The sequence below is a fragment of the Orycteropus afer genome, unplaced genomic scaffold, assembly GCF_000298275.1.
Source record: "Orycteropus afer afer isolate SDZICR_OR568_19922 unplaced genomic scaffold, OryAfe1.0 scaffold00030, whole genome shotgun sequence".
NCBI classification, from domain to species: domain Eukaryota; kingdom Metazoa; phylum Chordata; class Mammalia; order Tubulidentata; family Orycteropodidae; genus Orycteropus; species Orycteropus afer.
Genome location: NW_006921617.1, coordinates 6,695,443 through 6,723,438, shown reverse-complemented (window position 1 = coordinate 6,723,438; position 27,996 = coordinate 6,695,443). Strand labels below are relative to the sequence as shown.

General features: G+C 38.5%; 1 protein-coding gene across 1 annotated transcript in view; it reads right to left on the bottom strand.

The window, feature by feature from the left end:
* Window positions 1-27,996, bottom strand: part of ZNF521 (zinc finger protein 521) — a 302,346-nt gene that overhangs the window by 151,848 nt on the left and 122,502 nt on the right. Inside the window, exon 2 of the mRNA XM_042780248.1 lies at window positions 23,807-27,159. Coding sequence (XP_042636182.1) covers window positions 23,807-26,719 — 2,913 coding nt within the window. The 5' untranslated portion in view covers window positions 26,720-27,159. The remainder of the gene's footprint in view (window positions 1-23,806; window positions 27,160-27,996) is intronic.

Genomic DNA, 27,996 nt, shown 5'->3' with positions numbered 1-27,996 from the left:
CACACACACACACACATATGTATCAAAGATTATTAGTGGTTTAATGGTCACTGGGGATAAGAGGGGGGAAAGGGGAAGCTTTTGTTTGGGGGCATTGAGTTTATGCTAATGGTGGTGGAATATTTTGGAAAATGACAGCAATAATGGTGGCACAACATGAAGAATATCATCAATGTCCCAGAGCTATAAATGTGGAAGTTGTTATGTTGGTGAATGTCTTGTGTATGTTTTCACCACAATAAAAAAATTTTTTTTTAAAACAAAGAACTTTCATATAAACAAATATTTTTGCTCTTCATAATAATCTATAAAGTAAGCAAGGCATAAATTATGTCCATTTTTGAAATGAAAAAACAAAAGTTTAAGAAGGATTAAGATATCACACAGATGGTTCTGTCCAGGATTATTTAAACCCCCTTTTCCCTTCCTAAGGACAATCATTTCCTCTACTGCATTGCACTGCCTATGCTAAACTCTCCATACCCACAGTGGCAACCTTTATGCAACAAAGCTTCCAGACTGTTGAGGGCTTGCTTGTCTGATATAATGTTTAATTCAATAAAATTAGTTGAAGTGAACTGCATAGTATATCACATATCATGGGGTGTTTTATGTTCTATTTATGTGCAATTTTAAGAAATAGTAGCACTATTTACTTTCCTTCTCAGTTTTATCTTTTTTACAACTTTTTATTGGGATTTGGGTGAAATTTTAGAGGAAATCAGTTTTCCGTTTAACAATTCATAAGCATTCTGTTTTTGTGTCATTGATTACAGCATCACTCATCCCGCTTCCTCTCTGTGTTTTCCTTTCCACTCCTCCTTCTCTCCTCTCCTACCCCTTCCTGCTTTCTAAACTGAGTTCTGGGTAAAGCCTATCTTTTGATCTAGATTGTTCTAAGGCATGCATACCTTCTTAGTGTTACTGTTCACTTTGTAGTCCTGTTTAATGCTTGGCTGAAAATTGAGCCATGGGGGTTAGTTCAGTTCCAGATCTGAAAAGTGTCTAAAGGCCAAAGCTGCAGGGATTCTACCAGTCTCTATCTGACCAGAAAGCCTGGTCTTTTTTATGATTCTTTGAGTTTCCCACTCTCTCCAGGACCTTCTAATGTGAGCCCTTTCAGAGCTGGTCAGTAGTGGTAGCTGGGCACCATCTAGTTCTTCTGGTCTCAGGGTCAAGAAGGCTGAAGTACATGTAGTCCATTAGTCCTTTAGACTAATTATTTCCAAGCATCTTTGATTTTCTTCACTCCTCTTTGCTTGGACATGGAGAGACCAATAGTTGCACCTTAGATGGCTGTTCACATGCTTTTGAGATCTCAGTTGCTACTCACTGAAGCAGGATGTAGAACATTTTCTTTGTGACTACATTGTGCCAAAGAGATCTTGATGTCCCCAGACTGTGGTCCCAAGCCACAGGCTCAGAAACTCATTCTTTCAAGGCTTTTGCTTATGGCTAACAAGTTCTCTATCTCTGTCCCCTGTATGGTATAATATATTCATAGATATATTTGCAGCATATGTAAATGTATATGTAGAAATATCCCCTGTCAAATTTACATATACATATTCATGGGTATAATTCCATTCTCCATTTGTTTTAAACACCAAGTTTCAATCATTCCCAAGTGTTTACCAAGAACCAACAACATATAATGTAATGCTCTAAGGGCTGTGGTGGATACCAAGCCAATGCCCTGCTTCTGCTCCTCCTCTAGCTTTGTGATCCCCAATCTTATTACTCTTTCCCTTGTTCACTCTGCGTCACCCATCGTGGACTCTTTGCTACTTCTTAAATATGTCAGGCTGCCTCGATGGCACATGACAACAACAAATATGTCGGGCATGCTCCTGCCTCATGAATTTTGCTTTGGGAGTTCTCTCCAGTTCATTTGCTCTTCATACAGATATCTGCAAAGCCAATTCTTGCCCAGTTATTTGCTACCTCCCCTGAACTACCTTAACACTCCACGAGGATTTCTATCATGATACATATTCCATTGTACTTCATATTATATTTATTGGTATACATTAATTTCCCCAGTAAACTATAAGCTCTCAAGGGACTATAACGGGGAGAGAGACATGTATACATACAACTGCATTTGTATAAAGCCCATCATCTTTATAAACTTCCTAGCACAATGTCTTGCACACAGCAGGCAACTAATAAATCTTTCTCTTAAACTGAAGTACCAGAGAAGAAATAAAAAAGTTAGTGCTATGGGACAATGTGTCCCAAAGTGTGAGATTAAGTACCATCTTAAGTACAATACATGGATACTGCTTTTTCTAATTACACAAAGGAAAAAGGTCTCACTGAGATGCTAATATATCTACTCCCCTGCCCCAAGACAGCTGCAGGGAGATGGGGAATTAAAACAACACTCAATTTGGAATCAGGGAGACTAAGATATTGGCTCTACTGATTACTAGATGCATGACCTCAGACAAGTATCCTAACCTCTCTGAGCTTCATTTTCTTCATAAGTGAAATGAAAAGTATTGGTATCTACCTGATAAGGGACTGATCCTGACTGCACGGCTCTGTCCTCTGCAGTTGGACCTGCTTATATGTTCTCAAAGCACCCTGTGATCCCCTCTGTGCCAGCACTTACTGCACTGGGCTGAGAGAGTTGGTTTTCATGTCTGTCCTTCTCGTCAGACCTGCAGGTGTGAACTCTGAGGGGGAGGGTCACAATGCCACTAAGTAATGATGAAAGCCAGGACACCCTTCTCATAAATGCACATGGGCTCCTAAGTACATGAATATGTAATCTGCCTACAAGTTCAAGGGACTCAATAGGAGCCAGGCTAGAACCCCAGGCCATCATTTACACAGTGCATGGCACATGAATCACAATCTGAATATATTCATAGAATATTGAATAATTTCAAAGATACTTTCCAGCCCTATCATTCTGGAATTCAATTCTATCCAAAAACATTTGTTGAACACTCGTTGTGCTGAAGGATCTGGACTAGGTTCTGTGAAGAACGTAAGGACTTAAGTTCTGCCAACATGATGTCAAAGAGACAAAAATGATTATGTGAGTGAATCAAAGGAGTAGGATTAGAATAATTTGAAAGCTTCCTTACCTGGTCAGACAACTCCTGGGAAGGGCCTCATATTGGAGTCTCTACAAAGGTAGGCTATTGGGAGTGACTGATGGAAGATGCAAGAGCCTGTTTATGTAGGAAGGCAGGTGGGAAGGCCATGTAGTGAGAAGGCCTTTCGCAGTCTGGTCCAGAAGCACTGCCATAACGTTCGGAGCTGAGGCAGAGAGCCAAGGGCCAGGCTAATATGTCTTTATATCTCTACAAAATTCGATAAATTCACTTTTAACAATGAAAGAACAAGTTTCAGGCTCACAGCCTTCTGCAAGTATGAGCATATAGTTGTTGTTGTTGTTGTTGTTATTTGCCGTCGAGTCGGCCCCGACTCATAGCGACCCCTCCTTGGGTTTCCGAGGCAGTTATCACTACGGAAGTAGGATTGCCCAACCTTCCTTCCGAGGAGTGGCTGATGGGTTTGAACCGCCAGCCTCCTGGTTAGCAGTCAAGTGCCTTAGGCACTATGCTACCAGAGCTCCTAAGCATATAGTTAGAATTTTTAAAACATTATTTTGTATCATATAGTTAGAATTTTTAAAACATTATTTTGTATCCATTGTGTTATTTTCACATTTACATTTCTAATTCTATTCACTATCTCTGTAAGTAGGTGATACCATACTTAATGGTGATTATTTTTTCTGTTGTTGTTTTTAAGTTTTAATTAAATATTAAATAGCTCCAAAAAGTACACTGACATAGGTAATGGATAAAGAATACATTACACTTTGGGAAATGTTGTCCCATAGCACTAACTTTTTTATTTCTTGCTTGTCACTTCGGTTTAAGGTAACAGATTTATTAGTTGCCTGCTATGTACAAGGCATCATGTTACTGTTGTAGTTTGTAAAGATGATGGGCTTTATACAAAGTTATTTGGATACATGTCTGTGTACATTAACATAGGCAATGTATCAGAGGAATTACTTCATTAATGCCTGCATACTGATGCCCACCTTAGTTTCCTACATGGCCTTCTCAAATAATTCATTAACTCCCTGTCTAGATTACACTTTCCACATTACTAATGAGGAGGAAATACTTTTGGTTTACTGGACATTTAAGTTTCCTGTCTGTGAAATGCCTGTTCATTCTTGTTAGTTTCCTACTTTCTATTCAGTGACCTGTGTGTTCTTACTGTTTTGCTCCTTACATAATTTGGGCGGAAAAGATATATTAGCATCTCAAGTGAGACCTTGCTTCTAAAGAGCATTCTGGCTGTACTTCATCCGAGACAGGTTTGTTTCTTCTTCTGGCAATCTGGTAAATTTCCTTTGGATAATCTCTATTTTGTGTTGTGGAATAATACCACATCATTTTAATAACTACAAATTACAATTACAATTTATCCTAAATTGGCTGTCTGGGGTGACACAAATCCTCCCTGCTTGTTCTTGTTTGTTGCTATTCTTGACCTTTCAGTCTTCATTAAACATTTTGCAATCTGTTTTTCAAATTCAAAAATAAAGTTAAAATGTAAATTTAAAACCCTTTAAAATTCTTCCTGGGAAAACTGACAACTTGATCAAATCATCCTACCCTGAACACACTGTATCTGATCATTTATTTTAGTCTTTATTATCTTTTAATAATGTTTTATTATTTTCCACACAAATGTTTTGCACATTTTACTAGATTTATTTGTATGTAGCTAATTTTTTGTGCCTATTATAAATGGGCCTATTTTTAAAACTGTATTTCCTGTTTTTCTCTGTTGTAGAAAAATCCAGTTGATACAGCCATAATGCTCCTTAGTAACAAGGATGGTAAGGCTTTATCTCACATACTTTGGACATGTTACCAGGAGGGACTGATCCCTAGAGAAAGACATCATGCTTGGTAAAGCAGAGGGTCAGCAAAATATGAGGACCCTCAGTGAGATGGACCAACACAGTGGCTGCAACAAGGGACTCAAGAACAGCAATGAGTATAAGGAGGGAACAGCACCTGACAGTGTTTTACTCTGTTGTACAAAGGGTTGTTATAAGTGGGAACTGACTTGAAGGCACCTAACAACACCACAAAGATTTCTGAAATTACCAAAAAAAAAAAAATCCAGTTGGCTTATATGAATTGATTCGGAACCCAACTTTCATAAAATTTTATTATGTTAATTTCTCTTTAGGTATTTTGGCTATAGACTTATACACAAATAAATGACCTGTATGTAAGAGTTTAATTTATTCCATTTCTTTCTCTTTTTTTTAAACCTTAAGGTTATTGTTATTTTATCTTACTGTGCTGGTTAGATCACCCAGCAGGCATCTTTGCCTTATTAGTGATTTTAACTGTAAAATATTAATTGCTTAAAAATTTCTCCACTAATTATGATGCTTGTTAAAGAAAGTATTTTATAGAGTGAGGAAATTCCTGCCTATACCTAGTTTAGTGTTATTTTTTTAATCATGAAAGTATGTTGAGTATTAGCAAAAAAATTTTTCTGTAACTATTGAGATAAACATATAGTTTACCTCCTTTAATCCGTTAATGCAATGAATTACTGATTTACTAAGGGTGAACTCATCTTGTACTTCTGTGACAAATCCATTTTAATTATGATGTACATAATCTTAGTGGATTTAGTTTGTTAATATTTTGTTTGTTGTTTGCTATAAGGTATTGGAGTTCTTGTGGCATAGTGTCTAAGGCATTTGACTGCTACCCACCAGCCACTCTGTGGAAGGAAGACTAGGAAATCTACTTCCATAAAGATCTACTGCTTCAGAAACCCAAAGGGGGTCACTATGAGTTGGAATCAACTCATGGCAGTGAGCCTGGTTTCGGTTTGTAGGTACTGTTGGTTGGTTCTGACTCATAGCAACTTCCTGTACGACAGAGCAAAGCACCCCTGAGCCCTGCACCATCCTTCAATCACTGTTCTGCTTGTGCCCACTGTTGCAGCCACTATGTCAATCCATCTCATTGAGAGTCTTTTTCCTATCTACTTTACCAAGCATGATATCCTCCTCGAAGGACCACGCCCTCCTGACAATATGACCAAAGGCAAAGTCTTGCCATCCTTGCTTCTAAGAAGTATTCTAGCTGTACTTAATCCAAGGCAGATTGTTTGTTCTGGCAGTTCATGGTATATTTCATATTCTTCACCAACACCATAGCTCAAATGCATCAATTCTTTAATCTTCCTTATTCATTATCCAGTGCCTAAGGAACTTGACTGCTAACCAGAAGGTTGGCCATTCAAACCCACCAGTCACTCCTCGGAAGGAAGATGGGGCAATCTACTTCCATAGTGATACTGCCTCGGAAACCTTAGGAGGGGTTGCTCTGAGTCAGGTCTGACTTGACGGCACATAACAACAACCACCACAATTCATTATCTAGCTTTCACATGCATAGGAGGCAAAATATTTTAAAATTAAAAACTGTAAAATTATGAGTAAAACTGGCTTATATTTTTCTTTCTTTTACTCTATTTGTCTGATTTCAATACCAAGATTATACCAGAGACATATTAAATGAATCAGAGTGCCCCCTCTTTATATCTTCTGGCACAACCTTGGAAATATGTGTATGTTTAGAATCCACTTGTAAAGCTATCTGGGCCTGGTATTTTCATTGTGGGAAACACTGTCAACAATTTATTGAACTCTTTAGTGATTATTGACTCATACTACTCTTTTTTTCTTTAGCCAGTTTCAGTAATCTATTGTATTTAAGACTATTTCCACATGATCTAAAATTTTCAGCATAAAATTACTCATAAATTGTTATTCGTTATTTTAAATTTTTTGAAAAAAAAATTAACTGTGCTGTAACATACATTGAACTGAAATAACTTTAAACTATAGCTAGATCAAATTTTATATAGGAATTCACCAGTATAACCACTACCCACATCAAAATATAAAACATTACAAGCACCCAGAAAACTCCCCCTCTCATCCCAGTTGATAGCATCCGAACTATTAGGACTTCAACTATCACAGATCAGTTTTGCCCAATCCTAAACTTTGTATGGGGAGATCTGGTAGCATAGTGGCTAAGACACTTGCCTGCTAACCAGACGGCTGGCGGTTCAAACCCACCAGCCACTCTTCGGAAGGAAGGTTGGGCAATCCTATTTCCGTAGTGATACTGCCTTGGAAACCCAAGGAGGGGTCGCTATGAGTCAGGGCCGACTCGATGGCACATAACAACAACAAACTTTGTATGAGTGACACATGTAGTATACGTCTGGTTCCTCTTTGTAACATTATATTTCAGTCACCTAGGTTGTTGCATAGCAGTAGTTCACTCTTTATTATTGTGCACATAACAACAAAAAAGTATTCTGTTAATGGTGTGAATGGAAGGAACTCATACCATTATAGAAATATACAGATCTATTCTATTTTAAAAGGAACTCTGCTGGTGTAATGCCTACGGCATGTGACTGCTAAACAGTTCAAACCCATCAGCCACTCCTCAGAAGGAAGACTTGCGACCTACTTCTGCAGAGATACTGCCTCGTAAACCCAAGGAAAGGTCACTATGAGTCAGATTCGACTCTACGGCAGTGAGTTTGGTTTTCGTTTTTCATTTTATTTTAATGGGCATTTAAAAAAAAATCTAAAGCTTATTAAGTATAAAGCTACACGGATATTCTTATTCATGACTTGTGGAAACATAGGCACTCATTTCTTAGATATAAAGCTAGGAGTAGAACTGATGGGTCATAGAACAAGCTGGTATTTAGCTTTAGTACACACTGTCAAGGAGCTCTGCTGGAGTAGTGGTTAAAGCATTAGGCTGCTAACCAGAAGGGCGGCAAATCAAACCTAGCAGCTGCTTCACAGGAGAAAGATGAGGCAGTCTACGTCCATAATAATTTATAGCCTTGAAAACCCTATATGGCAGTTCTACTCTGTCCTCTAGGGTGGCTATGAGTCAGAATCAACTCAATGGCAGGTGTCTGGTTTGTTATACATAGCCAGTAGTTTTTCAAAGTGATTGTAAAAAAAAAAATTATACTCTCATAGCAAAGTAAGGGAGATCCAGTTATCAATCTCACACAAAAAATAATTTTTCCATTTTTATTTTAGTTGTTCCAATATATGTAATAGTTCTCATATAATATTGTTAATTTCTGCACATATGAAGTTACAACTCTTTTTCATTGCTAATATTATTTGCTTTTTAATTTGATCAATCTCACCAAATATTTGTAAATGTTGTTAATATTTTATAAAATCTAACTCTTTACTTTGTTGGCCTCCTTGTTTCTTTGTTTTCTATTTTATTACATTTTGCTCTCAGCTTTATTATTTGCCTTTCTTTTACTTTTTTAGGGATTTGTTTTGTTGTTCCTGTTCCTAATGTCCTAGCTGAATGTTCAGCTAATTAATACACACTGCTTCGGAAACCCAACGGGGTCGCTATGAGTCAGGGCCAACTCGACGGCACATAACAACAACAAATCTGAAAGTATTAATATTTTCTTGTACTTTCCATCTAAGTACTACTTTAGCTATATCCCACAAGGTTTTGAAATCTTAAGTTTCAAGTATTTTTACATTTCTATTTCTATGCTCTTTTTTCTATGTGATTTTAATTTTAAAATGTATGGGATTTTTAAAAGACAGCTTTTTCAGTTGTTTGTATTATTACCAGAGATGTGACTGCAAACCTTTTAAATGTGCTGAGACCTGCACATTTGGCCCAGAGAGGAAATGTTGGAAATACAAATGGAGGGGCAAAGAGAAGAAACATTATGGAAGAAGAATCAACAGTACCTGGTGAGTGATGGACCCAAAGGTTAGAAGAACAGAGAAGACATGGGATGTAAACAAAGTTTCAGACCAGAATGACCAGAAGAAAGCTGTAACACTGTCTAAAATTATAGACAAAAGAAATGATTTGGTTGAAAGAACAGCAGAATGTCCAACTGGTAATTTTGACAGACAGCTGAAAATTGAAAACTGGAACTTAAAAGATAAGTTGAAAATTGAAATCTGATATTCTAGATATATGTATGGGAGGGGAGAGCCCCAGGTGCTAGGAAGCAGCAGGAGACAGGGCTGGCGGCTGGAACACGTAGGGGGAAGCCCAGAAGTGAGTGGAGCGGTTGGAACAGCTAAGGGAGACGAACTTGTCTGTCAGTTTGTTGTACTGTGGTGGCGTGCATGTTGCTGTGAGGCCAGGAGACGAGCCCCTCAGGTTGGAAGGCACTCAAAACATGCCTGGGAAAGAGATGCCTCATCAGAGCAGAGCTTACCCTAATGATGTGGACAGAGTAAAGTACTTTCAGGACCTCCATTTGCTTTAGTGGCACAACTCAATATGAGAAGAAACAGCTGCAAATATCCACTAATAATCAGATCGTGGAATGTACAAAGTATGAATCTAGGAAAATTAAAAGCTGTCAAAAATTAAATGGAATGCATAAAAATTGATATCCTAGGCATTAGTAAGCTGAAATGGACTGATTTTGGCTATTCTGAATCAGACAACCAAATTATCTACTATGCCGGGAATGAAAAACTGAAGAGAAATGGCGTGGCATTCATCATCACAAAGAATGTTTTAAGATCTATCCTGCAGTATAATGCTGTCAGTGATAGGATAATATCCGTACACCTACAAGGAAGGCCAGTTAATACTATTATTCAAATTTATGCACCAACCACCAAAGCCAATGAGGAGGAATTTGAAGATTATTACCAACTTTTACAGTCTGAAATTCACTGAACATGCAATCAAGATGTGCTAATTATCACTGGTGATTAGAATACAAAAGTTGAAAATAAAGAAGAAAATTTGTCATTCTTGATAGAAATAACACTGGAGATCACATGATAGAATTTTGTAAGACCAGTGACTTATTCATTGCAAATACCCTTTTTTTAACAACACAAATGGCAGCTATTCATGTGGACTTCACCAGATGGAGTACACAGGTATCAGATGGACTACATCTGCGACAACAGATGATGGAGAAGCTCAGTATCTGTAGCCAAAACAAGGCCAGGAGGTGATTGTGGAACACACCATCAACTGCTTATATGCACGTTCAAGTTGAAGTTCAAGACAATTAAAACAAGTCCACGAGAGCCAAAATATGACCTTGAGTATATCCCTCCTGAATATAGAGACCATCTAAAAAATAGATTTGATGCACTGAACACGAACGATCGAAAACTAGAGTAATTGTGGGATGACATCAAGAACATCATTCATGAAGAAAGCAAGAGGTCATTTAAAAGACAGGAAAGGAAGAAAAAGACCAAAATGGATATCAGAAGAGACTCTGAAGCTTTCCCTTGAGCAAAGAGTAGCTAAAGCAAATGGAAGAAATAAACAAGATAAAAGAGCTGAACAGAAGATTTCAAAGAGCAGCTTGAAAAGACAATGTTAATATTTATAATGAAATGTGCAGAGTTGGAAAGCCAAAACAGAAGAATATGCATGGTATCTCTCAAGCTGAAAGAACTGAAGAAAAAATTCAAGCCTGAATACTGAAAAATTCTATGGGCAAAACACTGAACGATGCAGGAAACATCAAAAGAAGATGGAAATAATTTCAGGTATTTTGTATCACTGGTATCTGTGCAAGATTAGCTTCTGCTGAATCTACCCTTGGTCTAGAGTATAGTCCTGTTCACTGACCCCCATCTGATCCTCACAGATGTTTATGTGTTTATCTGTATCCTGGTGTTTGGTGTTAATGGTAATGCAGTATTGTGGGTATACTGGTTGGTATTAGCATCTGTCATCTATCTTCTATGTGCACAGTTCGTTGTCAAGTGATACAAAATACCCTCAATCCTTACAGAAACAACAGAAGACAAACATAGAGTAATCCCTCACAGACACCCAGACACTGTGGGAGAGAGATCCAAAAGTTCTACCATCTCAGGATCATAGTACTAGGGGACACCAGACTCAACTGACACAACAAAATACATAAGAGCCTTGTTCTTCATCCTACACTGGTGGGTAGCGCCTGGGATCTTAAAAGCTTTCAAGTGGACATCTAAAATGAAGCTAATGGTCTCCTATGGTCCGAAGTGAAGAAGAGTGCAAAAAAAAAACAAGGGTATTTAGAAGCAATCAGTCCTAGGACATGATGGCCCTTGAGACCAGAAGAACTAGATGGTGCATGGCTACCAATGCCAATCATTCAGGAAAGGATCAAATCTGGAGATCCTGGATAGAGTGGGAGGGAAAATGTGGAACAAAATCCAAAAACTCAATAATGACCAAAATCTCTGGTCAGATGGAGTCTGGTGAGACACACAATACTAAGGTCCCAGGATACATTTTGGGCCCACAATAAAGCTCACTCCCAGGGGCTGGCTCTCAGCCCAATAGTAAACAAGATGTACATGCAGACCACTCAACCCAGGGTGACACAGCATCAAACTGTATGGAAATCCATCCCTTGGAGCAATCGACCACGGGGCAGCAGAGGGGCAACATTCACATGGAGAAAATGCACGACAAACGAGTGCGTAACTATGAAGGGCACAGAGGAAGGGTTACTGGGCAGGGACGGGAGGAGATTGGGTTAGGGTTGGGCATGGTAAATGGGGAGTGAAACTAAATGTATACATAATGTTGAATGTAAAACTCTTAAAATAAAAAAAAATTAAAAAAAAAAATCTGAAGTAGGTGGGGATAAATGTAACATGCCCATGGAATAAAAATCACTGAAAAAATAATTCAAGAAATGAAAAAAAAAATCAATAAAAGAACTGATATGGTATAGAAAAAATATTAAGCACAAAAGAAGGCAAAAAAGGAGAAACACAGGAACAAAAAGCAAATGAGACACACAGAAAACAAACCTTTATGGTAGACATAAATCCAACCATTAATAATTCAATTAAATGTGAATAGGCTAGGCACTCTAATCAAAAGTCAGAGATTATTAGAGTGGATTTTAAAAAAGCAAGATCCAACTATTTGAAAAAAACATTAAAAAGATGGAAAGAATAAACAGAGTCACCGTACCAAAAGAACTGGTCGATCTTCATCCATTTCAGGAGGTGGCATATGATCAAGAACCAATGATATTGAAGGAAGAAGTTGAAGTTCCACTGAAGGAAGTGGCAGAAAAACAAGGCTTCAGGAATTGACAAAATATCCACTGAGATATTTCAACAAACGGATGCCGCACTGGAGGCAATCATTCAGTTATACCAAGAGATTTGGAAGACAGCTACCTGGACAACTGACTGGAAGAGATCTATATTTGTGCCCATTTCAAAGAAAGGTAATCCTACAGAATGTGGAAATTATCCAACAATATCATTAGTATCACGCACAAGTGAAATCTAATTGAAGATAATTCAAAAAGAGTTGTAGCAGTTTACTGACAGAGAACTTCCAGAAATGCAAGCTGGATTCAGAAGAGGACCTGGAACAAGGGATATCATTGCTGATGTCAGATGGATCTTGGCTCAAAGGAAAGAATACCACAAACATGTTTACTTGTGTTTTATTGACTATGCCGAAACATTTGATTGTATGGATCATAACAAATTATGGATAAAAATGAGAAGAATGGGAATTCCAGAACACTTAATTGTACTCATGAGTAACTTGTACAAACACCAAGAAGCTGTCATTCAAACAGAACAAGGGGGCACTGCGTGGTTTAAAATGAAGAAGGGTGTGTGTCAGGGTTGCATCCTTTCACCATACTTACTCAATCTGTATGCTGAACAAATAATCAGAGAAGCTGGACTATATGAAGAAGAATGTGGCATCGAGATTGGAGGAAGACTCATTAACAACCTGCATTATACAGATGATACAACTTTGCTCGCTGAAATTGAGGATGACTCGAAACACTTACTGATGAAGATTGAAGACTATAGTCTGCAGTATGGATTACACCTCAATATAAAGAAAAGAAAAATCCTCACAATGGGACCAATAAGCAGCATCACGATAAATGGAGAAAAGATAGAAGTTGTCAAAGACTTCATATCACTTGGTTCTACAATCAACACCAATGGAAACAGCAGTCAAGATATCATACGTTGCACAGCATTGGGAAAATCGCTGCAAAAGACTTCTTTCAAGTGATGAAGACCAAAGATATTTCCTTGAGGACTATGGTGCGCCTAAAGCAAGCCATGGTATTTTCCATCACCTCATATGCATGTGAGAGCTGGACAATGAAAAAGGAAAACCAAAGAAGAGTCGATGCTTTTGAGTTGTGGTGCTGGTGAAGAATGCTGGAAGCACCACGGGCTACTTAAAGAACTAACGAATCTGTCCTGGAAGAGGTACAGCCAGAATGCTCCTTGGAAGTGAGAATGGCCAGACTTCGTCTCACCTACTTTGGTCATGTTGTAAGAAGGGACCATTTCCTGGAGAAGGATATCATGCTTGGTAAAGTGGAGGGTCAACGAAAAAGGGGAAAGCCCTCAACAGGATGGACTGACAACAGTGGCTACAACAGTAGGCTCAGGTACAGCAAGGACTGTGGGGCTGGCACAGGACCAGGCAGTGTTTCATTCTGCTATACATGGGGTCACTACTCGCTGGAGATGACTCGATGGTTCCTAACAACGACAACATGGGGTAATAATTAAGTAATAGGAAAGGAGGTGTGAGAGGAAGAGAAAGAGAATAGAACTTTTACAAACATGTACATTTAAAAGATAGGGGGACATGTATAGATAAGGGGAACCTGCAACTTAGGCATTTTATTATTGTGGTTGGTTCCCTTGAGTAGATGCCTGCTCAGAGCAACCCTATTTGACAGTAGAATGGTCCCCCAGGCTTTTCTAGGCTATAACCTTTATGGAAAGGTGCCCTGGTAGCACAGTGGTTTAGATATTTTTAAAACCTTTGGCAAGATTCTCATTTGCAGGCTGCTAATTTTGTAGAAATATAAAGCACATCAACAGAAACCATCTACATTATGTGGTAAGTGGAACAATATAGTAATAAGAGATCTAGAATGTAGCTTTCAATTTTCTTTTATTGCTGATGATCATCGTGAATAGATATTTACTAATCTCCACCTCAACAAAATTTCAGACACATGTAAAAAGGTCCTCATAGATAGGATTCTACCAGTACATAGGAGGATTCCAAACTCTTTTGGTCTAGGACCCAAAGGACAAATATTATATGTAACTCAAGATTCATGGCTGTATACAAAAACAAACACATTCCTATTTCTGAATTTTGTATGCTCTAAGGAGACACTGTAACCATATGGAATGCATCAGCAAAAAATTCAGAACTGGAAATAAGTACAAAAAAATACAAGGATGGTAACGGCAGCAAACTCAGTGTCTGGAGCAACGATAAGTACATGGGACCAAGGACAAAGAGAATGGATATGAGGCAGCTGCTTCTATGTTCCACACCCTGATATTTGTGCCAGGGGTTGTTAACCCCCTGTTCTAGTACATGTGGGTGCCAAACAAATATTGAACACAACAACAATAAATCTGGAAGAAGATTGGACTTGGCAAACCAACCCAGTCTATTTCAAGAACATATGAATCTTACAAATGTATTTGGTCAAGTAATTTTTCTACTTAATTTTTAAATACTATTTAATTAGAGGGAGTTTAACCCATTAATTCCTTTTTGCATTTTTAACTTAGCAAAACTTAGTATCAGCAATCTGAAATATAAAACTTTAAAGATTTTTTTTCAGCCTCATTTGGGGATTCTTTTATATACAAAACAAAACTGGAATTCTGGAACTTCAATAGCTTCTGAATTGTCATCAGGTACTTTTCCATTTTTAGTACAAGTTCCATGAAGAAATAATATTGATTCTAAGACATCAAAAATGGACCTTTATATTCAAGGTGATTTTTGAGTTGTTAGAACCTTCAAGTCTTTTTACCTTATTATTTTCATATATTTTTAAATCAAACCTAACTTTAAATCATCTAAATACTTCTCAGTGAAATGATCTCTATCTCTATGTATTCGTTGCTCAGTACACCTACAAATGAGAAGGAGTAAATCCTATTTTTTGTAGTTGTTACAATGTAATTCAACTAATGTTAACTGAGCCCTGGGGCACTGGTGATTCAGTGGTACAGTTCTTTCCTTCCATGTGGGGAGACCAAAGTTCAATTCCGAGCCAATACACCTGACAGTCTGCTCCCTCCATCTGGCAGTGGAAGCTTGAGTGCTGTTATGATGTGGAACAGCTTTCAGCAGAGCTCCCAAACTAAGATGGGCTACAAAAATAGGTTTGGTAATCCCTTCCAAATATCACCAAATGAAAACCCTATGGATCCCAACAGTCAAACAACTTGTCCTAAGTGTTAAGAATATAAAATTGTCTAAGCTTTTGCCCCAAAGAATTCATGGGAAGGGAAAAGAAATGTAGACAACAAACAACTAAAACATGGAGTAATTTTTATATAATATTTGCTACTTACTGGATGCACTTAGGAGCGCTGGTGGCGTAGTGCCTAAGGCACTTGACTGCTAACCAGAAGGCTGGTGGTTCAAACCCACCAGCCACTCCTCGGAAAGAAGGTTGGGCAATCTACTTCCGTAGTGATACCGCTTCAGAAAACCAAGCAGGGGTCACTATAAGTTGGATCAGACATGACGGCAGTGAGTTTTTTTGTTTTTTTTTAAATTGGATACATTTAACAGATGTCAGATAATACTATGATTATTCAAATTTACACACAAAACACCAAGCCAAAGATGAGAAAATTGAAGATTTCTATCAACTTCTGCAGTCTGAAATTGATCGTACATGCAATCAAGATGTGCTAATTATTACTGGTGACTGGAATCCAAAAGTTGGAAACAAAGAAGAACTACCAGTAGTTGGAAATGTTGGCCTTGATGACAGAAACAACAATGGAGACTGCATGACAGAATTTTGCAAGACTAACGACTTATTCATTGCAAATACCTTTTTTCAACAACACAAATGATGGCTGTACATGTGGACTTCAATAGATGGAGTACACAAGAATCAGATGGACTACATCTGTGGCAAGAGGCAATGGAAAAGCTCAATATCTTCAGTCAAACAAGGCCAGGAGCTGATTGTGGAACAGACCATCAACTGCTCATATACAATTTCAACTTAAAGTTGAAGACAATTTAAAAAAGTCCACGAGAGCCAAAATATGACCTTGAATATATCCCTCCTGAATTTAGAGACCATCTAAAGAATAGATTTGATGCATTGAACACCAATGACCAAAAGCCAGAAGAACTATGGAATGACATCAAGAACTTCATCCATGAAGAAAGCAAGAAGTCATTAAAAAGACAAAAAAGGAAGAAAAGACCAAAATGGATGTCAGAAGAGACTCTGAAAATTGCCCTTGAGCAGAGAATAGCTAAAGCAAATGGAAGAAATGAGTTAAAATTGCTGAACAGAAGATTTCAAAGAGTTGCTCAAGCAGACAAAGCCAATTATCATAATGAAATGTGCAAAGACCTGGAGTTAGAAAACCAAGAGAGAAGAATATGCTCAGCATATCTCAAGCCGAAAGAACTGAGGAAAAATTTAAGCCTTGAGTTGCAATACTGAAAGATTCTATGGGCAAAATATTGAATGATGCAGGAAGCATCAAAAGAAGATGGAAGGAATACACAGAGTCATTATACCAAAAAAGACCTGGTCAATCTACATCCATTTCAGGAGGTGGCATAAGATCAACACAACACAAAAATGGTATTGAAGGAAGAAGTTGAAGCTGTACTGAAAGAATTGGCAAAGAACAAGGCACTAGGAATTGATGGAATACCCATTGAGATGTTTCAACAAATGGATGCTCTGCTGGAGGCACTCACTTGGTTATGCCAAGAGAATTGGAAGACAGCTACCTGGCCAACTGACTGGAAGAGATCTGTATTTTTACCCATTCCAAAGAGAGTTGATCCCACAGAATGTGGAAATTATCAAACAATATCATTAATATCTCATGTAAGTAAAATCTAACTGAAGATAATCAAAAACGGTTGCAGCAATATATTGACAGAGAACTTCCAGAAATGCAAGCTGGATTCAGAAGAGGATGCGGAACAAGGGATATCATTGCTGATGTCAGATAGATATTGGCTCAAAGCAAAGAATACCAATAGATGTGTTTACTTATGTTTTATTTACTATGCAAAAGCATCTGATTGTGTGGATCATAACAAATTCTGGGTAACATTAAGAATGGAAATTCCAGAACACTTCATTGTACTCATGAGGAGCTTGTACATAGACCAGGAGGCTGTCATTAGAACAGAACAAGGGGACATTACATGGTTTAAAATCAAGAAGGGAGTGCATCAGGGTTGTATCCTTTCACCATACTTATTCAATCTATATGCTGAGCAAATAATCCGAGAAGCTGGACTACATGAAGACAAACGTGGCATCACTGGAGGAAGAATCATCAACCTGCAATACGCTGATGACACAACTTTGCCTGCTGAAAGTGAGGATGACTTGAAGTACTTACTGATGAAGATTGAAGAATACAGTCTGCAGTATGGATTACATCTCAATATAAAAACAAAAATCCTCATAACTAGACTGTAAGCAGCATCACGATAAATGGAGAAAAGATTGAAGTTGTCAAAGACTTCACATTGCTTGGTTCTACAATCGATGCCAATGGAAGCAGCAGTCAGGACATCAGGTGACATATAGCACTTAGCAAATCATCTGCAAATGACCTCTTTCAAGTGCTATAGAACAAAGATGTCTCCTTGAGGACTAAGGTGCCCCTGACTCAAGCCATGGTATTTTCAATTGCCTCATATACATGTGAGAGCTGGACCATGAATAAGGAAGACCAAAGAAAAGTTGATGTTCTTGAGTTGTGGTGCTGGAGAAGAATGCTGAAAGTACCATGGACTGCTAAAAGATCTAACAAATCTGTCCTGGAGGAAGTACAGCTGGAATGCTCCTTGGTAGCAAGAAGGGCCAGACTTTGTCTCACCTACTTTGGTCATTTTGTAAAAAGGGACCATTCTCTGGAGAAGGATGTCATGCTTGGTAAGGTGGATGGTTGATGAAAGAGGGGAAGGCCCTCAACGAGATGGACTGACACAGTGGCTGTGGTGATGAGCTCAAGTATAGCAAGGATTGTGGAGCTGGCACGGGACTGGTCAGTGTTTCATTCTGCTATGCCTAGGGTCACTATGAGTTGGAGATGACTCAACAGCACCTAACAACAACAACAATGGATGCACAGGGCATTCAAGGCAGAAGAAGGTATTTGTGGGAAGAGAGTCTCATAGGAGGCCTAATGGAGTAGTTGATCTCCAAGTAAAGCATCAGTTGGATGAGCTCACAGAAGGTAGAGGGAAGTCAGGAGAGAGAGAATTCCCAGCAGAAAAGACAGAACAGCCAAAGTGAGCACAGACATCATGTGTTCTATGAGGACTAATCGCAGTAGTTCTGTACACAACATAAAGTGAAAGGAGGAGAAACATAAAGTGAAAGAAAAGGAGGTGAAAATTTATTCACGAGCCAGATCCTGAAGGATTTTGTATTTCACAACAGAAAGATTATTGTATTTCCCAACAGGGAGCCCTGGTGGCTCAGTCATTAAGTGCTCAGCTTATAATCAAAAGGAAGGTGGTTTGAACCCACCAGCAGTTCTGTGGGAGAAAGATGTACAGTCTGCTCCTATAAAGATTTACAGCCTTGTAAATCCTATGGGACAGTTCTACTCTGTCCTATAGGGTTGCAATGAGTCAAAATCAACTGGATGGCAATGAGGTTTTTTTGTTTTGTTTTGGTTTGTTTTGGGTTTTTATAGGGATAGAAGTTCAGAGCATTTAAGATGTTTCAAATAGGGTGGGACATGCTACTCAGATTTGGGTTAGGGTGTTCTGGTAATGGTGTGGAGATAGATTTGAAAAATGATAAGACTAGACAGCGGAACCAATTGGGAGCCTGTTTCAGTCATTTAGTGAAAGATGATCAGAGGTTGACTCAGACTATGGTAAAAAAGATGGAAAGGAGAGGATTGATTTAAGAAATATAAGAGACTAAACAGAGATGGCTTGATGACCAACTCAATGTGAAAGTAAAGGAAGAGAGTAAGAAGATCAATGTATCAACAAATGCAACAGAAAATAAAAGATGGAAGTTTGAAGAAAGGCTGATGAGTTCCATTTTGGAACCAATGAGTTGGAAGTTCACAGGGTCATGTGAGTGGATATGTCCACCTGACTACTGATATCAATCTGGAACTCAGTGGAGAGATCTGAGTTAGAGATATCATTAAAACAAACAAACAAAGTGCTTTATTGAGGTGTAATTCACATATAAAAATTTATTAATTTTAAGTGTAATCTCATGGGTAATGACTGTAGACAATAATGTAATCACAACCACAATCAAAATACACAACACTTCTATCACCCTCAATAATTTCCTCCTATACCATGGAGATGCTATTTAGAGAGGTGTCAATTTACACTTGGTAGGTAAAACTATGGAAGTGGGTGAGAACACACAGAGCGTGCACAATGAAAGCAGCAGTGGAGAACATTGACTTACAAGAATGGGAAGAAGAATAAGGATACAGGACATTCAGAGAGGTAGGAAGGGAACCAGGATAAAGAGAAAGATTCAGTAAAGAGTGAATGGCAAATAATGTCAAGTAGAGGAGTGAGTAAACTGGCATAAGTACTCTAAAACAGTGCATTGCATTGGTCAATTAGGTCAGCAGCTCACAGAGAAAGCAGTTGCATTGGAGTGATGGCAGATCCCTTGCAGAGGGTATAAGAAATGAACAGCAAGTGAAAATAAGACAGCAAAACCAAGAGGATTTTATGAAAAGGACCAAGATTAGATTGCAGCTAGAGTTAAGTGTCAGCTGAATTATAGAAAGAGAATCTTAAATTAGTAGTTTAAGAGACCTGGTGTGTCACCTCTTGGTCACCACTCACTAGCTGTGTGATGTTAGACAAGTTTTAGTTTATCTGGGTCTGTTTCGTTGTCTAGAACATGAGGTCGCTGAACTACATAATCTCCACTGTCCTTTTAGTTTTGACCGTATAACCGTATATGTTCACCTACCAACATGTAGATAATCAGTAACCCTGGCCAGAGCAGCTGAAGTGTGCATAACTAATTCCTCAGAGAAATCTAAGTATGAAGGGTCCTAGAGAAACATAGGCAGAATGACACATGCTCCTAGCATCTATCATAGAACTTCAAAAACAAGAGACATCTTGAGGTCCAGATGGGGCAACACCTGACCAGCCAGTCAGTTGAGTGTCAAACCACTCCAAAAGAACAACTAACATTTATTCAACACATAGTAAATGTCAGTAACTCACTAGGTGCTTTATGGGTGGAAAAAAGCTGGACAGAAAGTATTTTTCCTCTCTCAAATCACCTCTACTATTTAAGAAAAACAGGTTCTGGATTATGATCATTACAATTTATTTATAAATTTGTATCATACTCAATTTTTGAATGAAAAAGTTCATTTCTTTTTAATTTAGAAAGTGTTAAGCAGAAGAAATAAGGTTCAAATTCAGATCTCCCATTTTCAATGACAAATCTCTGCATTACATGTTGCTAGCTACTATTACCCTTCTTAAGTGTCATATATCTTGTCTTTCATCCACTTATTAGAGTGTATGCTTCTATATAGTATTCATTCTTCCCTAGATTAATATTTATATTTAAAGCCCATATAATTAGGTGATCTAGCCTAATTCAAATAACATCTTTTTTAGTCTTTGAAAGATACATACCAGTGTCTACCAATATCCTTCTCTGATTATAAGTCATGGTCCAGAAAAAATCTAACTCTGTTCTTGACAATGTCTGTGTATACAGGTTTTATTATCTCCCATAGTCTTCTTTTCTCTTCTGAAGTCCCAATCCCCAGCAAGAAGAAGAGATGAAAATACCACCTACATTGTTAAGTCCTTCAATTCCTACCTAGGGCACTGAAGTCAATACACATACACACATACTTTTTGTGATAAAATTTATTCCCACATTATATACTTAACTGTTGGCAAAGATTTATATCTAATCTCGTGAAAAATGTATACAATATTCATAATGAGAAGTCACAGAAGCTTAACTAGGCTAACAGTGAATGTGGACAAATTCATTTTTATTATATGTCTTTTTCTTGCAAACATTATTCTTAGACTTCTGTAAAACTCTATATATGTTTAAGTCATTTTCAATATCAAGCCTGAATAATACTGCCTACTGTACATTTCTAACTCTACAGGGTATGAGATCAGGCACATACAATTTTCTGAGTTAAATAATATAATGAAGAAAAAATGGTTATGATGATGAAAATGGTGAGCAAATCGGGGAACTTTTGAGACACAAAAGAAAGTTTACAACTGAAATTTAATATCTAGTTAATTAAGGAAATTGCTTCAGCACTTATTATGGTTTAATAATGAGGTACTCTTACACATGAAGGGTCATTCTAGACCCTTAGAAGGAAGGGAAAAAACACAATACCAACTATTTTAAGAATCAAAATAAACAAGTAATTTATAAAATATTTTAAATATTATTCTATGTAAGTGCAGGATTTCAATAAGTTTTCAAATTATCATCAAGATTTTAGGTAGGATTAAAGATTTAACCATGCCTTAAGGATAAATTTTCCTAATGAAGTAACTCTAACAAAATTAACATAGTGCAAAGATTACTCATATATCCTCCTTCACCTGTGCAATATTTCTTCTCAAATGGTGTTATAATATACAGTAATGCATAAAAATCACAAAATGTAAACCATGAACAGATACGAAGAAACAAGCATATACCTTTCCACAAATGATCTGCTAAAGAAACAAGTGAGCCTGGTTTTTACTTGGCTTTAAATATATAGACATCAACACATACACAAATACATTTTTAATCAGTTTGATATACTATTTAAATTAAACAGAAATATACAAACTTCTCTAGATATGTTAAGCACAGTAAAAAGAAAAATTGGAGGGGTTAATTTGGTGCATACAAGTTACTTTAAGAATGCACATATTTTAAAAAGCAATAATATATTTTGGGGATAATTGGGGAAATGTGAATAAGGAATTCTAGTAGGTAGTATTATGGATTTATTAATTTATCTGGCTAATTCATTTAATTTCCTTAGCCAAGATAGTATGGTTAAATAGTAAAATGTCCTTATTATCAAGAGATGGTATTTTCAACTTACTTTCATCTGGCTCAAGTTAATAAAAAATGATTGTAGAGAGAAAAAGACAAAAATAATGTGATCAAATGTTGACACCTGCGAAATGTGGAATATGGATACACATACACACACACACACACAAACACACTCATGCACAGACACACGTATGTTCATTCTGTTATTTAACTTTTCTACAGATTTAAACATTTTTAAAATAAAGTGGAAAAACTCATTTATTTCATATAACAGTCATTATTTGTTTCAAAAGAAAACTATTTGACTCAACACATGAGTCATGAGCCATTATCACAACTATATTCCTCCAGCTGTCCTTGTCAGCTTTAAAGACTTCACTTATTTAAATGAGAAAAGTGTAGATTTAGTTGGGATGGGAGAAGGAAAGCAGCTTCAAAGTTTGGGAGCTTGCCTGTCACACAGATGCCATAGTCCTGAAGACAGCTCAGTATCAGTCTTCCCAGCTCTCCCCTACCAGCTGACTGATGGCTATCTGCAGGGAGATGCAGCAGGGCCTCGAAGAGGGTGTGAGTGCAGAAGGAAGATAAGGAAAATGCACTGACCCCAACCTGAAGGGAGAGGCATCTCCCCAGGGTTTTCATTTGGAGGGATCATCAGATAGGGGCAGGTAGGAAAGAGGAAAGACCTATTAGAAACAGGTGATAATGTATAAAGAAATCACATTAAAATGAGCCAACCTCAGCTCAGCGTCAAGAAATGATGGCATATAAAATGATTTAGTTTTACATGAACTTACATAAGACAAAGAAAACACAAAACTGCTCTTCAAATGAGGGGAAAAAAAAATTGGCAACTTCAACTTACTTCAAAGAGTAAGAAGTCAAGGACAGGGTCTTTAAAGAGAAATTAGGCATGTGGTGCTTAATAAACTCAGGGAGTTTTGGAAAATGCTGCTTTGAGAAAATATTTTCATCACTACTCATAAGATAAAGAAAAGCAGTGAATGTTGATAACATGGTACTAAAATGCTACCCTTACCCAGTTTGTTATATATATATATATATATATATACACACATATATATATATACACATATATATATATGTGGTGTATATATATACATGTATATACATATATATATATACATATATATATATACATATACATATATATATATACACACACACACACACACACACACACATTCTTTTTAATTTACTCCTTAAGTCAGCACGTTGGCTCACAGTATCTTACTTTTATGTCATTATCTCTCTGCCATACACACAATTCTTAGCTGGGGATTGCAACATGCAGTGAAGCTATGCTGAGATTCCAGATCTCAGTGGTGTTGGCATGAGAGCTGGTCTCTTCAGTCACAGAGAAGACAATATCCTAGGGAGACTGGAATTAGTCCTATTTTGCACCATTCAAGCCAAAATGCTGCTAATCAAGAAGCAAGTTAATTGTTAGCTAATGGCTATGGGGTGGGGAGGTGCATCACATTTCAGTGGAAACATCTCTTAGCACTTGACAATAAATAAAGCTGGGACAATAAATAAACACATAGTAGGGACAGTCTCTTGGGGTTAAATAGCAAACATTAAAAAGGCAAGTTACCTCATCCGACTGGGAGGGACTGATTCTGGGCATTGGCGATACTTGAGGAGTTTTCAACTGTGTGCTGTTGCTATCTGGCACGAGCTCTCTGTGGACGGTTTGGATGTGGTTCTGGAGTTCACTTTCAGATTCAAACTTAACATTGCAACTCGAGCAGCGTGTCTTTAGTCCCCCTGCCTTGCCTTTCCCCTCAATGGCACTCAGATTCTCATTCTGGCCCAAGCCTGGTCTATTTGTGCCGGGAGGGATGTTGATGCCAGGGCTACCACTCTTACTGAGATTCACACAGCCAGCACACAGACCATATGGCAGACCATTGATGTCAAGTTTCACCAGATCTTGCTTTGAACGGAACTCTTTGAGGCAAGATGCGCACTTGTACAGTTTTTGGACGTGCTGGCCACGCCCTGTGGTCTGCACTGCTGACCCATTCCCTGTCTTTTGCATGTGAAATGTCCCATGGATTTTGAGTTCCAAGGTGGAGGTCACTGTCTGCATGCATACCACGCAGCGAAATCCTGTCAGGGAATTTCTCAAGTCAGGGTGCATTTGGCAATGCTCTAAGAATTCCTCTTCACTCTGGAGAGGCATCTTACAAATTCGGCAGTTTCCAGTATCGAGACTCTTACTGTGTGTAACTTTGTGTTCAGTAAGAGTTAAGAGGGAGGGAAAGCGCTCTCCGCAAATAGGGCACATATAGTGTTTGACAGGTCCTAGGTGGGTCTGCATGTGTTCACGGAGGCCATTTTCAGAGAAGAAGGTTCGAGAGCACACGTTACACTTGTAATTCCCTTTAATGAGCTCAGCCTTCTTCTTCACGATGGCACTTTCTCCTGGTCTGATGTTGTGGTCTCGCAGCTGATGGTTCTGAAGCAGCGTTTCCATTGTGTATGCTGCTCCACAAATGTCGCACCCGTACATGGGCTCTGAGGTGTCCACGTCTTCTTCACTCCCATCATGACTGTTGTGAGATTCTTGGCTATTGGTCAGCAAGGTCTGGAGTTCCACTTCCTCTTTCTGCACTTGCTCAGAAGCTCCATTGGTTCCACAGTTGGGAGTCTTGGTTTCAAATACACAATGCTTTTCCCGTAAGTGTTTCTCTAGCAGGATGATTGCGTGGAACGCTTTGCTGCAGAACTTGCAGTTGTACTTCTTACTGTGAGTGGTGATGTGGCACTGAAGCTCTACCTCTGTGCCAAAGGACTCGCCACAGAAAATGCACTTGTGCACTTTTCCTTGATTTTCCAGGTGGTTGTGTTTAACATGGAGCTGTAAGTCAGTCTCATTACGGAAGTCCCAATTGCATGATGTGCACCTGTAGACTTTCTTCTCGTTGCTGTGCTTCACAGCCAAGTGGAGCTGAATGGAGACTTTTGAATCAAAAACTTCTTGGCAGAGGGTGCAACGGAAGAAGACAAAGGTGTGCATGTCCAGCAGGTGTTTCTGAAGGTCATCCACTGATGTAAACTGCTTATCACAACTCTCACAGATGTAGTACGTTGAGGTGATCATAAAATGAATGGTTACGTGCTTCAGCAAAGATTCTTGGTTTGGGAATTCCTTGTTACACTGAGGACAGGTCAATTTGGGAAGCACAGTGTCGAGATGAGTTTTTAGGTGAGTCTGAAAGCTGTCTAGGGATGTGTACTTAGCACCACACTGATTACAGATATATTCTCCTGCTGGACGTGGAGGAGCACCTCCTACTGCCTGCATCATCTTGAGAGATGTCTGCTCAATGGCCACAGGAGACAGGGGGCTCAAGGCCCTGGATTTCTTCCCATTGTGAATATAATTCAGGGCCAAGGGGATGTTTTTATGATTCTCTTTTATATGCTTGTTCAGTTTAAGAACGCTGTTGAATATCGGTGAATTTGTACAATAAGAACAAGAATAGACTTCTACTACTGGTTCTTTTGGAGTCCCAAGCACTGGAGACCCAAATCGGGAGCCACTGAGGTCACAATGGACCTGTCTGATATGCTCCTCGAGAGAAGAGTCAGTGAGAAACCCCATATAGCAATGGGGGCAAAAGAATGCATTACTATCCTTAGCTGCAGGGTTTGCAAATCCATGAGAACATCGGATATGTTCCTGAAGAGTGTTGAGGTCATTGACAACTTCAGAACAGAAGTTGCACTGGTAGACTATGGCAGGCATTGCAGAGACAATCAGACCTGGGTCCTGAGCTTCATGCACCTGCTTAAGATGCTCATTCAGGTTGTAGAGTGAGGGTAATACCTCTAAGCAATACTGACAAATATGGGCCTGTTCTGGCTTATCTAAATGCATAGTTTTTAAGTGAATCTGCAGAACTGCAAGACTTGAAAATAACTGTTTGTTGCAGTAAATACAGCTGTAGGTAACTTTTGCTTGCTTACTTGAGGGACCAGTCAGGTCAGAGGTTTGCTGAGCAGCCCGCTTCCTCCCTCGACTCTTTGGGATTGGCGGGGCAGCTTCCACCATTGTTGAGCTGTCCACAGAGAGGTTGGAATCTGGAGTCGTGCTAGACACAGAGGTGTAGCCCACCGTGACCAAAGAGGGGCTGTTGCTGTGGTTACATGACTCCGGTTGCTGGTGACTGTCCATGTGGCTGTACAGTTCCTCAACAGTATGAAAACTTTCTGAGCAAATGCTGCACGAATTCTTCTTTTCCCCGCTGTGTACCTGTTCCATGTGGTTCATGAGGGAGGTCTCTTCCATAAAAAGCTCATGGCAATAGACACACTGGAGGGCTGCCCGGTCCTCATTTGGGGAGCATTCAGGATGGCACTCTGCAATGTGCTTCTGGAGGTCTTCTGGGAAATCGAAGCCTTCCTCACATTGACTGCACTTCTGAGTGTCCTTCATTTTCCAGTCCTCCATCCTGGAACCAGACTGGGAGCCGTCCTTGTTCCTCTCGTGAACTTGCATATGTCCATGTAAGGAACTAGAAGAGAGGAACCCACGGCGACAAATGGCACATTTATATGGCTTGTTGGATGTGTGAGTCTTTAAGTGGATCTTCAAGTGATCACTTCTGGAGAATGCAGCATCACATTCACTGCAGTGGTACTTCTTGTCCCCAGTGTGGAGTTTTATATGGCGATCTCGGCTCCGCTTGTGTTTGAACAACCTACTGCAGTAGGTGCATTTGAAAGGCAATTTGTCACTGTGACTCTGCTCATGGTGCTTTAGGTAGCTGAGGCGGCTGAACGACTTGTCACAGAATTGGCATGGGTATGGAAGTCCAGGGCCACCTTCTTCCTCTCCAAAATCGCAACCCTCTCCATGGCTAGGGGATGTCTGGTCCTTGCTAGAAGGTGAGGAAGCGGGCCAAGAGCAGGTGGGATCATCTTCAACATCCACTCCATCTGCAACAAGAAGCAATGGAACAATTCATTCCACATGCTGCAATTCAAGAATGAGTTTACTGTACCATTTCAACAAGTAGACAGAGCTGGACCATCTAGAAACTTTCAGAGGAAAAAAAGGAGGAGGGAACATTTGAATGGGACATTTTAAAATCTGAGCCCAAAAAGCTTTTATTCTACATTGATTTTTTAAAAAAATTGGGTTGTAAAATATGAAAAGATATTAAATAGTTCTATGTCTAAATTACCCTTTTATTACTTTTTATCATTCTTCCTTAGAAGCAAGGTATATATTACACTTTGACAACTTTATTAAAATGCAGGTTTTAATATATTTAATGTTTCTTTTGTATTCATTCTAAAATGATTTGCATATTATGTGAGCATCTGAAGAGCCAAATGAAAAGAGGAAATATTACAGGAACGATTTAAAATTAATATAGTCAACCCAGATGTCTAATATTTAATAAAAAATTCCCTCTGCATTTTGCTTGTTTTTATATAAAAAGGCAATTCTGAAGACCAAAATCTTTTATAGGGTTATTATTGATACAGACCTTATTGCTTTCAGCAAAAAAATATTAAAAAGTAAGCACATGAAAGAAGACAGAAAACACAGTAATAATTATGTCTTGTGTAATGAAAGACAACCAGGATTTCTTCAATAACAGAAAGATTCGAATACCATAGGCCAGAAAATAGATTATTAAATGTTAGAAGGGTACTGCTAGATATTATTACATGAGCTAGGATCAGCCAGGATCAAGAAAAAATGAGTTTTACAAGGGCCAGATTTTAATAGTGTATTTTGTTTGGGAAGTTCAAGAGGTGGCCCAC